Source organism: Melanostigma gelatinosum (assembly GCF_949748355.1).
Source record: "Melanostigma gelatinosum genome assembly, chromosome: 7".
NCBI lineage: Eukaryota > Metazoa > Chordata > Actinopteri > Perciformes > Zoarcidae > Melanostigma > Melanostigma gelatinosum.
The window spans coordinates 18,921,022-18,933,959 of NC_136640.1; the positions used below are offsets into that span (position 1 = coordinate 18,921,022).

Consider the following 12,938-nt stretch of genomic DNA (forward strand, 5'->3'; position numbering starts at 1 on the left):
ACCACATGCTATGCACATCATACTAAATCATGAATGTACCTAGACAAATATAATGAACAGATGTATTTTTTTATGTGATCCGAAATGTGAAAGATCACAAGTAATCACATGATCTGAAATATAATATTTACACACTGGCACTGACACAATCTCCATCCCAGCTTCACTCAGATAAAGACGTCCATTTCACTGTGCAAAGTCAAACCAAATCAGAAACACACTGTGTGATAACTTATGCAGCCTGTGACATGGCTGGAGAGAAAGCGGCTGGCGTCAGCCGAGTGAGCATCCATGCATGGTGATGGTTTGGCACATGCTGTGTGGAGGCTGTGATGCGTCCTGACCCAGATCCAGTTTCAGCATCACACACTGTAAATCTGGCTTGCAATGATCGTCTAGTGGGATATTTACCTGTTGTAGGCCCTGGAATGTCTTTGGCTGTTGCCATGGTTGCAGACAGTGACAGCAGTAAGGGAAGACGAGGGGGAACAACACCGTGATAAAAAAGGTGACCACAAAGTTCGTATAGGAAACATGAGAAATTAGCATGGTCTGTTTTTTTTACTTTGACCGAGTGCAGAAGTGACGAAGCTTGCTGTCACAGCCAAATGCATGCATAAGTGCAGTTACTGGAAATCTGGGAGAGCAGCACAAGATAACAACAAGGACGAGATGAAGAACAAAAATGTAAAGATTGCGATTGTTTTGGGTGTAATTCAATATGTACATCCTTAATGCGTCAAAATTACAAATAAACATTTTTGTAAAAAAAAGTAATGTGATTCGCCAGCATCTACATATTCCACAAGAAATTTGTAATATTTTTTAAAAATATTTGGCATGTGATGAAAAATAAGTAAGAATCTACAGATATGGCCAAATGGAAAGTTGCTCGAAAAGTTAAGTCACAGCTCAAGTCTTCAACAAGTTTGCTAAACCTAAAGGATACACATGATGGGTTTTGGTAAGAAACAATGAATATTAATATAACTTATTAACATAACTTTAGTTTATTTACAGGAACACTCCAAAGGGCACCTTTAAGGTCCATTGTTTGGTTATCAAAATAAAGCACAACCCAAATCTAAGACACCTTTGAGTTTTCTCTATTACAACACCAGAGCTATTTTGACTGTTAGGGTAGTTAGCATGTATTACCTGCAGAGTGATCTTGCGGAAAAAGTCATTTCCAAACACTACAACATGAATTAATTACATGGAGCATGCGATTTTGGTAAACATTATTCAAATACGATTGCATGTGTTCTTATTGTTTGGTTGTCATGAAATCATGAGGAAAAAATGAAATCATTCAGCCTAACAACAACAGTATAAACACTCATGTTTTCTATTTTCTGCTTCTGCGAAGATGTAAATTTGTGCGGTGGTTTGCAAACAGTAACTACCCGATGTGGCAACATACTCCAACAGTGTCTGCATATTGTCAGCTACCGATGATAAAAACTATTGAGAAACTGCAATAAAGATGATGGTAAGGTAACAGCGTTGTGTCAAAAAATAAAGCAGAAAGGAAAGAGAAAAAATAGACATTGTATTGAATTCGTCCAGGAAAATATTGCTATTTTCCAGCTCAAAGCCCGGCTGTTAGCTCATCAATCATCAACTGTGTTCAGTGTCGTGTTTGTGAGTGCATGGAGCGTTGAGGCGGGGCAATGGGAGGAGGGGGGTGGGGCACTGCCTATGCCTGATGTAGGAGGGTATAGGCATTAGCAGACTGGGAAAACAGAGGCTAAAGAAGAGGGGAGCTGAAGATGGAGGCATCAAGGTGATGACATCTACTAAATGAAAGCAGCAACATGAGGGCGACCAAAAAAAAAGTTCTCCATGGGGAACAGACTCAACAAAACTTACAGGAAAAATAAATAAATTACTCCATGTGGCTGGAGTGCTGATTTAATTCTGATATATCACCTCAGTGAATACAGGCAAAATAATAACAAAAGATGCACATGTGATAAAATAGAAAGTGTTTGACAAATGACTAGATTCTTTAAGCAACATCTTTTGGGAAACGGATTAGTCATACTGTACATGAAGGAGTCGTATTTCTTACATCTAATACATTTTCAGGCTAGATTGGTTGGTAAACGGGCCACACTCATAGAGAATGTAAAACTCATCATGTGCCATACTTGTTGAGGTCAAAATGTATAATGAACAAGTGAAATGTGAGGGTAAGGAGGAGAGAAGAATGCAGCTTCACAATCAGATGCAGTTATTTCTCTACTGTATTTAACCAAACTACTAACTGTTGCCATTTCTGAAACATCTCAAAGTAATTATACTATTCGTTGTTTCCTCGCTTTATTAAATACAGTGTACTAAGGAGCATGATTGCAGATGGTGATGAATTGCGTCGGAGCGATGCCATTTATTGCAACTCAGCTCTCCTGTCATTAGCAAATTAGGCTTTGAGGCTGAGATGATCCAAAGAGACCGCCTAAGTGTTCAGACAGACACGATGTAGCTCTGAAGAATGACTGTCATCATCGGTGGAAATGAGCCCGTCTTGCACATCCTTTACCTGCTCAACTCAATTTCTCATCCTTCTTGCTAAGCAGGACCGTTGAATTTAGTGAGAGGGCTGCCGAGGAACAGCTCTCTGTCACATACAACTCAAAAACCTAGATCAATTCAAGAAATTTGAATGTTGCTCTTTAAACGAATTTGAATGAGTTGATGTGAGGATTGGAACTTTGGTCCAGCACCTGGCTCCCAGATATGACAGGATGATACTAGCCTGCCACCACTGCCTAACCCTCAATGCGGAAAGAGTGCGGAAAGAAGAGACTGAGCTAACAAAAGCTGACGAGTGTGTCATTCTCCTTTTCCTTTGTTTTTTTCCCAAATGAAGGGCTTCCTGTCCCCAAAAGTCTCTGCCTTTAAAATCGAAAAAAGAAGCTGCTGTGCATCCACTAACTGCCTGTGAGCTTGAATAAGTCCAGCGTCTGCGCTGTGATAAGTCGCTCCCAAACAAACTGTGGGACGGATTAATTGGCAAAAATGGTAACAAATAAATCCATGTTGAATTTTTATATTCTGTCCTTGTTTTTGTACTTTTACTTGGCTTGTTGATAAACGTAAAAAACATGTGCTGCAGAGGCCTTAATGATCCGTTTCCTGCACCATGCTGTCTTTATTCTCTCAGACGCTCCACTATCTCGGGATTAACTTATCTCTCCTCCAGGCAGTACTTGGAAGCTAAATTCTGCATCCTTTACACTCCCCCCCCCCCCCCCCCCGCCTTTCCTCATAGGAAGAGTCCAAAAGCTAAACCTATGTAGCGATGTGTACAGTACAGTGAGGTAAACTGGGTTATCCTGCACTGTGCCAAGGCAAGATTTGGGACTGAAATCTCGAGGAAATAGTCTGCAAACTGGTGACATGCATCAGTGCTTGTCCTAAAATGCTGTTAAACTTCATTTTAAATATTTGAACCACAAAATTACATTAGAAAACAAACTTACTACTTTTAGTTTCACATTGTTACTCAGTTGTTGGAAGCCACCCTTTACTCTCTTCTATCCAATCCTTCATTACCATCTGGCAGGAAATGCAATGTAGTGCAATCCATTTATCATGCTGCTAATCGTTTCTCTGTTCCAGGCAGCCATTTGTTTCCATTCATTTCTATGCAGAACATACATTTGATCTAAGTCTGTGTAACAGAGTTCATGATTCCACTTGCCATCACTGGCCATTGGTTGCTAGTATTACTATATTATTTAAGTTATTGCTAATCCTTATCATTTTCATGTTATTTACTTGTTTAAATATCATTTACAACGTATCATTAGTTCCCCATGGAGACAAGTGGGTTGTGTGTAACAGCGCCCTCTGCTGGCTGCTTGCAGACTCTAGTAGTGCGCCCAGCTTTCATGAACTAGTCTGAAGCAAGCGGTTTTCATGGTAGGTTGACCTGTGACAAGCTCCGTTGTGAAACATCTCATTCGATGTCTGATGTACATATATATATATATAGAGAGAGATATATATCGAGATGTCTAGAAGTCCCTTTTTGTTCGTATAATTGTTTTAATTTATAATTTCTAGAGCAAATGGTTTTAACTGATTTAGCATTTAGCATTTAGCATGAGTAACATGCTAACCACAGTTAGCTTAAGTATTTGTCCCTTTTGATTTAACAGTGTTCCGTAGCTTGTGACCACAACGTTGTCTATGAGTCACTGAAGCTGTTCTGTCTTTTACCAGCAATATTCTGTCCGATGAATAAACGTCTGGTTGGAGCCATCAAAAGATATCGTGTCCTGAATTAAACACAACGCAACAGAGAGTACGCAACTGCTACATCTGCATTAATTAGTGTCAGAGTTACAAGGATCACATGCATGATCACACATTCATAGTATAAGTTAGTACTTTTCACATTTTTCTAAATTAATGGAAACCAATGGCTGTCTCAAAGGGTAAGACAAATACAGCCAAAGATGTGCACATAATTTCTAGTTGAGGAGCTAAATATGACCTAAACTGAACTGGCACATGACTTTATAGCCAAAGTAATTAATTATTTCCACCCACCCATTAGCTATACACTTCTATGGTCACAGGGAGCTGGAGTCTATATCTGCTTATATTCATAAATTAACCACAAATGACTGTTAAAGGGCTAAAGTCAAAAGTTTCTGTTCACAATCTACTTTTCATAAAAAACTGACATTAGAAATGTTTCAAAAGCCGTTATGATCGATTATTTGACAGAAGCATTGGAATTCTAGGCGACGCTGACAGTTGTGATTATATTGACAAATCTTTCATACGACACTTCATAATGTCTTTCGCTATTATTGTTTTGTTCTTATGCTTTTTAATTTAGAAGCTTTTTAAAATGGTTGTAATGTGCACCATCTAGCAGTTAAAATTGCCAGACCGACAATCCCTCTTCTGGCTTTGTATCTTTGTAATGCACACCAACCATCTTTAAGATAGCACAGAGTGTGCTGCAAGGCCTGGAGTTTGACGCGATAACAAAACCCATCATCCATAACAAGACTAACCATTACAGTACCCACCATATACAAACAGTATATATTCTGCACTGTTGGTCCCCAGGTGGTTGCTGGCCTCGCAGCGGTATGTGCCATTGTCTGTTTTATTAAGTGTGGTGATGGTTAGTTCCCTGCCCTCCACAATCATACGCTCGATGTCTGGCAGCTCTCCTCCATCTTTAAACCACAGCACCGGTTCAGGTCTGGGAAAAGAAAATACACACATTGTTCTTTTCATCTTGCTGAATATGATTTCCTAAATGTAAAGACATATTGAATTAACTGAAGAACTATTCTGTAAAGATGACAAATCCTGTTTAAGTCAAATTTCTGCCTATTTTCATGCTAGTAGTCATCAAATTGAATGTGTCAAAAACTGGCAACTTACATTGGGTTGCCTATGGACACACACTCCAATTTGAAGTATTGCCCTTCCTGTGGAATAATCAGTGAATGTGTGATCTCCAAATGGGGAGCATCTGCAGAGAGGGGACAAACAGGCTGTAACTCAAACACTGCAAAGCACCACAGTAGTTAGTTCTTTACCCATTGGGCAGCTCTTAGCTCTGGCCCATATCTCTGTTCTGCTTTGGTACTAATCCCTTACCTGCAAACTAATCCTACACTAATCCTGAACAAATGCAAAACTAAACCTGCAGACATAAATGTAGTCTCAGTCCTTGTATTACTTCTCATTGCTAATCTTACACCTGATCCATCTTTGCAGGGTGTGTATGGCTGCACTCACAGTGGACCTCCAGGACCTCAGTTGTCATGTAGGGGTTTGGCAGAGACACATGCTCCACACTGCAGGTGTAGGCGACGCCATCGTCACGCCTGTCCACCTGGAGCTGGAGGCTACTCCTCACTGCGAAGGATTTTCCTGTGGCATTCACATCCTTAGTGCCTGCAGAGAGTCAGAGAAAATGAACAGGGGTGCAATATACTTGTGGATCGCTAATGTTGTTGGAGAACAGTTCTGGCTTGGAAGAAACAGAAATCAGCTTGAATGTTAACTAAAACTTGAGAAACATGACATTGTATTTCAAAATGTTGCTTTTCTGACATAGACATCCGCAATGTTGTTGTTGTTTTTCTCTGCATCTCCTTTGAGGGAGAGAATTCTTGGCCTTTGAAAGTCAAGTCAAAGTAGAGTGAATAGTGAGGGGAGAGCAGTGTGAGCACTGACTCGGTTGAATGGGTGTGTTTGCTCCTCCAGGACCACCTCTCAAACATCCCAGTCAACACAAACAGACACACCCGGCAGTGCAGAGTGGATCTCCACAGTTGTAGTCACACCTTTCTATTCATTTACTTAGTTTCATGCCCGAACATTCACCCTTTACACAACTTCAGATCTTAATTTGTGTTTGTGTTGTCCCTGCCCTGTGATGCCGTCTTCATTTAGAGATTCCTCTTGACTTACAATTGGAAGCATTTCTTTGTAGTTTGCTGCTGCTCTCCTGTCGATGCTTTGTGTGTTAGCGTCACTTTTCTCTGGAAAGAGCTGTACTGAACAGCAAAAAAGGACAAAGGCATTGCTTGACGAAGGCCTCAGAAAGACTTTCCACTGGAGCTACTACCCTCTTCACCCCCTTAGATCTTTCCCACACTACATCCCCCCCCCCCCTCCTCCTCCTCCTGCTCCTCTCCCGAGATGTGATTTTTTATTTAGTGTACCTACAATTACATGTAGGACAATGATTTGTAAATCAGATTCTGTAAGTTATGTAAAATGGTATGTTTTATTTCTGGGCTTTTTTTTGGAATTTTTGCAACTCAATCTGCATCTGATTTATATTCATTACAATGTCACTTTGTATGCATGTTGACACACACAAAAAGTCAAACTTCAACACTAGAAGTGAGAAGAAGAAGATAACTACAAGAGGAAGAAGAAACAACAAAATCGCCATTTTACATCCAACCTCACTGTTGTCTTAGACATCATGCTTTTATCGACTAATGCATCAGAAATTAGAATATATTTAAAAGCTAATTTCAGACATCACATACTATTTGAACAAACAGGAAAGTCAGAGGCCTTGCATTTTGCCCTGAAGTACAGAGGGGGGATAGTAAGTATCTCTGCGGCATCAAACACAAATCTCTCCAGCTTTCTCTCTCATTCATCAAGTCGCCTGCAGCATCAGAGCTGCCATAGAAGCTGTCAGTCTGTTTTAAGGTGGCTGCTAGCAACGCAGGCAGTTTCCATAAGAATATGAATGTTCCCAGGTGTACTTGCTTGAAACCAGAACCCCAAGAGGCAAGCAGATCTACATTTAGGCACTGGGGGCGCTCGTAATCACCACCTGCATCTGTTTTAACAAGGTGGAACCTCAGTGGGAGGATTTGATTTTTGTGAACGTATCATGGGTTGGTTGGGTATAGTTTGGAAGACTTAAATTATGGCTTGTCTTCAGATTGATTATTGGTTTATGTCCATTGGGTCAGGTTGTCCTCAGCCTTGAAGAAATTAGCATTTAACAATTTTCTTTTATGGTTATTTTATGATCAATATTTACAGCCTAAAATGTTTTAATTTTTTAAAATGATGTCACCTAATTTCTTTGCTGTTGAAAGCTTATATTCTGAAAAAATAAAAGTTTTTGCCTCATTGAGCAGGGTCTTTAATCTTACATTGGAACTTGTTCATCCTTAGTGAACAATCTTGCACATTTAATATTTTGGTGTTTGGTAGTTGGAGGGTAAAGAGTGCTATGGGACATGTTAACAACTGCTCTGCTGGTAAATTAATGGTTGGGTTCCTGTGTGAGATGGCAAACATATTTTTCTACCAGTTTGAATCAATGAGGTCTAGTGCAACGGTTAAATATGTTCACACATTAACATACAACACTATCCATGTTGACAAGTGGTTTTAAACCACTCATTGGCACCAATCAAATGGCTATGATACACAATTGTTTGCTCATCATTAAGCCTTGATGTTTGTAATGCATTGGTAATAGCAGTTTAAAAAGGCATCTTGGTTTATTCCCTACAGGCTTTTAGATTGTATTTTTGCGCTCTTAGGTAAAACGTTACATTTTCTGTCTGTCCCACGCACTCGCCTTAAGACCCGTGGTGACCGAGCTTTTGAGGCAGTAGCACCAAGGTTGTGGAATGCTCTGCTTGCACCCCTACGTTTTGCTGATTCAGTTCATTTGTTTAAAAATCAGCTCAAGACATACCTGTTTTGTCTGGCGTTTGGGTAAAACTCATGCTCTGGGCCTGCTTTTACTCTATGTTCTAATTGTGTACTTTCTGTTTATTGTGCCTTCTTAAACATGTTTCATGTTTTACAATCTGTTCTTGTAAATGATTTGCCCTTGTATGGTCACATTTTGTTGTTTGAAATTCCGCTCCTGTTAAGCACTTTGTGACTTTTGTCTGTGAAAAGCCCTTTATGAATAAATCGCACTTACTTACTTACTTATAAACTAAACATCAAAATAGTTACAAACAAAAAAAGGCACATCAAGAAGCTGTTGTATTTTAGTAACAGTAAGAAATCAAACCAGCACACAAGTGGGGGGGGGGGGTGAGTGTAGTGGGGAACACTGTTTCAAACAAATGGTCTCCAACTGTTGTTGTCATTTTAGATCACAGTTAACATTGTTACAAATGGTTGAAAATGTGAAATCAACCAATAAAATCAGAGCAGAGATGTGCAGTGAGCTCATATCCTTCTACAAAGCAGATGATGCCGGAGAGCTGCACTCCCTTTATGAAGCCTCACAAGATCAATGCCCAGCGTATCAGGGAAGAGCAATGTGATGCCTGTACTTGGAGAATGAATTTAATGCAACTATAAGGCCCAAATACATTCACACATTTTTTTAGTAAATAAATACTATTACGATACTAATCAATTTAAAAAAAAATGATCAACCATAAAAATGAGGAGCATAATTTGGATGTCTTGTTTTAACCGTCTGTAACTTCTTCCACAATTCCCAGGCCATTGAACTTTATTGGTTTCTAAATGTTTTTCAACTAAGTTCTTGGGGTTCATGGAAAATGGAGTTAGGAGGAAAAGTGTACATTGTCTTAAAAATACAGCATATCAAACCATCTAAAGCAATTCATCTGAGAAACCAGTATGAGGTTCTACAGGTATATTCCTGTAATATGGCTCATTTGCAAAACACTCAGATATTACCCGCCTATCATAAAATGTAGAGAGTGGGTGAACAAAAAAGCTACAGAAAACATTATAGTAACATTAGAGTAATGTTTTTAGAGTTAGATGCACTTATTGCATAGTATTTACCACATCCCCCACTCTCTGCTACTGTAAACGATGTGTATGGGAAACACAGTGATGATACTTAGATTAGAGAAGCATGCAGTGCACATATTAATCAGCAGGACCAATTTGATTCTTTAGTTGTAAACATGTCGTTACATGTTTTTCCACTGATTGGAGAAAGTTGTTGCTGTTCACATTGGGCAATTAAAAGTTGCACAAAAGTCAGTATGTTGGGGATACTTGATGTGAGCATCGGCAAAGAGCAAAATATGTATACAGCTGTATAACCTAAGGGTGTAATATTGTTAAAGATATAAATCAAAGTTTGTGATATTTCATCTTTGCTCTGCTTAATCTTACAGATTAGACAGGATGGGTGCCTAGTTAAAAATGAAGCACACATATTCAATAAAAAAATACTAAATAAATGAAATGATGATGATAATAATAATATATAATCTCTAGATTTAAATGTCTTGATACCTTGCCAAACTGAATATACAGAGTATATAATTAGTCACCATGTTGGAGCTTCTGTGTATTGGAATGTGCCTTTGTGTCACTCTGAAAGGAATATATAGGCCACTTTATGTATGCAAAGAAAGTGACAGTATAATCAACAGATTATAATTTGAAGTCCAGCTGTCATTCAGCAACACAAGTAATTTGTATAGCTCTATACTCTGCAAACAAATTATTTGACACTGGATGACAGTTGCATTTTGAGGTTTGTAATGCTGCGTGCTTCTCATATAAATTGTTGAAAAACAAATCATCAAAGCATGAAATAAATATGACATGTTTTTGCTATTACACCTGCTGTCATCTTGGAGCTTTGTAGACTGGTCCCCCCCAGTGGGCATAGATTTGACTGACAGCAGACACTGGCGGCAATGATCAACGACAGAAGAACCAATGGCAAAACATGCTGCTCCCAGCACATACTCGCTGCAGAAAGCTTTAAAGCAGCACCTACAAAAGAGTTGGATCCGGAGCACTGATTGACATGCCTCCTCTTTGACACTTTGACATGGAAATGAAGTTTTTAAGTCAAGCCCTCCAGTCTCTGCTTTGTTCTTTATCTCTCTTTGACTCGGAGATGCATCACACCAGGTCGGTTTGCCCAAGCGGCTTAATAAAACCCACCATACACGGGTAAAACTAATAAAAGCACATTTGTAAACAACACATCAGTTTTGGGTAGACTTGGGGTACATGACATGTTTAGCGATGTGCAATTCTCAATTCCATTTTATACATCAAATATGAATGCTGGGAATAATTATTTTTTAATTTTGTTTGTATGCACTTTTGTGATGCCAGCTGAACTGGGATGAAGGTATTAAATTTTTATTTGTATCCACAAAAGACGGATAAACTCCCCTAAACTTTGTTAAATTACCTCTTGGCATTTGTTTTATGTGCATATGTCTATATATGTTAATATTACGTTTTGAGTTGTCTTAAAATATACCTTTAAGACATAAAGCAAAAAAAGAGATCATCTTAGTGCCTCTCGAGATGGACAGTAAGTCTGGTTGTGACGCTGTGAGCCAGCTCTCCACTGGCCTTTCAGGAATCTACGTGGTTGTCATTTCAACAAGAAAACTTCATATCTCAGCCCCTCTCCCATCAATCATCATGTAGTGCTGGGCAGACACAGACAGAACCCCAAGAAAAAGCTCTCTGGTGCAAATCTTCAATAAAGAGCAACTGTCACACTGAGTCTCTACAGCAGGCTCCGTTACATTAAAGCGCTCCACACGGCTTACCTCTGCCATCAAATTGAGGAAAAACATTCCATTCCTATTTTTTAAAATGTTTTTGTCTTTTTTTTTGTACATTTTTAAAACTGAAATAAAAGCTATAAAAATACAAAGTGCCAAGCTTCAGACAGTTTGGAAAGAGGTATACAACAAAGTGAAAGCTTGTAAGGCTCATTGTGTGAAACCACAGATAACTTCTGCTGGTTTAGTGTGATCAGCACACTGCACCATCTGCTGCCGAATGCATCGTCTCTGTCACAGTTTTTTTTCCTTCTGGGCGAAGCTAGTTCCTCTGTGGCCTCTGTAAGTTTGCATTCTTGTGTGTTCTTGAATCGCCCTTGACTCGTTTGACTAATCTAATTGCTACTGTTTGAAAAAAAAACCCCAGCTGCGGAACGAATCCCCAGCAAGAACAACTCATCACTAAGGTAGGTCATACAGGAGGCTTGTAACTGGGGGATAAATTAACACCAGTGTGTCCTTTTAAGCAAACACTAGTAGTGTAATTATGGACCACTGTCAATCCGTGATCCGTACGGATCCCCCCTCACGTTTCGGCACGTGTGTGGACCCTGGAACTTTATCCGCCAGCATTCATTGAAATATGCGATCAGGACATCTGCATTTATGCTTTTCTAGTCGTTGGCAAAAAAAAAAGTCTGGAGACCAGCTGCTATAACCAAATAACAAAGGGATAATGATCAGCAATTCGTATCGGCGGCAAAAAAACCTGATCAAGGGTCTCTAAAAGTTATATTTGCACCCTTTTCTCTTTGTGCTGATCTGATCTGTGATCCGATCCGATCTGTGATTCTGACCCAATACGATCCGAACCGTGAGTTTTACGATCCGTTGCATCACTAGTGAACACAAAACATGAAGCACAAAGTCTCAAACTGTGAGCATGCAATCGTTCTTCTTGTTCCTCTCTCAGACTGTTTAGGAGGGCTAGCTCCCCTCAAAAGCGTGATTCTTCATCGTGGCATCATTTGAGTTGATTAGCCGAGCCACATTTTACCAAGAAGAAAGTTTGAGCTTCGAAAATATGAAGGTTTGCACCTTCTGTGTTCTATATCATTTTAAATTGAAAACAAGCACGAGCCCATGAGCCAAACCATAGAGTGTACAATTTCCCTTTTGATGATCACCTTTACTATTGCATGATTGATTTGTGTTTCCATTAATCAACCAGTTGACATCATTACTGTGCCACAAACAGTGGAAAACAGAATGCTGTGCAGAACCTGTTGTTGATGCACACTTAACTTTATAATTAGAATCAATACGAGGCCCTCCTATACAGTATGTCTTCACCTTGGCCACGCAGTGAAATGTGGAAGGCTCTGCCACAGTCCAGCAACATTTGGACGGCGTCCAACAACAGCAGCAATGCTGGCCGTGAGCCAAGTGAATCATGGCAGCGCTCAACCCAGCCAGTGGAACAATGCACGAATATGAGCACAAAGGAATGCAGCAGCTGAATGACTTGACAGTAATGATGTCTCCAAGAGGGTACAAGTGGTAACAGAAGATACAATGCTCGTGAAATCCACACCACATGCCCTACCTTGAACCTCCTTGTCATTTCGGAACCACCGGATATTGGCAACTGGTTTGCTGCCTGGTGTGGTGCACGTCAGGGTGATTACGTCCCCCTCAATGGCAGGCTTGGTGAATCCTGTGATCTCTGGTCGTCCTGGCATACCTGTGGTGCATGGAAATGTACGGTAATTATAAATAACATACTGAATCGATCTACATGAGCCTGTATTCCTCTGATGATAAGAAATGATTAACTGATATTCAGATCAGATATTCATGTTTTCTTCTCTCATTGGCAAGATAACATTTAATTTAGACTTTTGATGTTTGATTTTCTTTAAGGCA

General features: G+C 39.7%; 1 protein-coding gene across 3 annotated transcripts in view; it reads right to left on the minus strand.

Moving 5' to 3' along the window:
• cadm2b (cell adhesion molecule 2b) overlaps nt 1-12,938 on the minus strand; it is a 123,072-nt gene that overhangs the window by 3,440 nt on the left and 106,694 nt on the right. For 2 of the 3 annotated variants that reach the window (XM_079272560.1, XM_079272558.1), the window contains 5 exons: nt 12,619-12,756; nt 5,779-5,937; nt 5,419-5,509; nt 5,055-5,233; nt 412-438 (listed from right to left, as the gene is read on the minus strand). In XM_079272560.1, coding sequence (XP_079128686.1) covers nt 412-438; nt 5,055-5,233; nt 5,419-5,509; nt 5,779-5,937; nt 12,619-12,756 — 594 coding nt within the window. The remainder of the gene's footprint in view (nt 1-411; nt 439-5,054; nt 5,234-5,418; nt 5,510-5,778; nt 5,938-12,618; nt 12,757-12,938) is intronic. The other variant, XM_079272559.1, reaches the window with a different exon arrangement.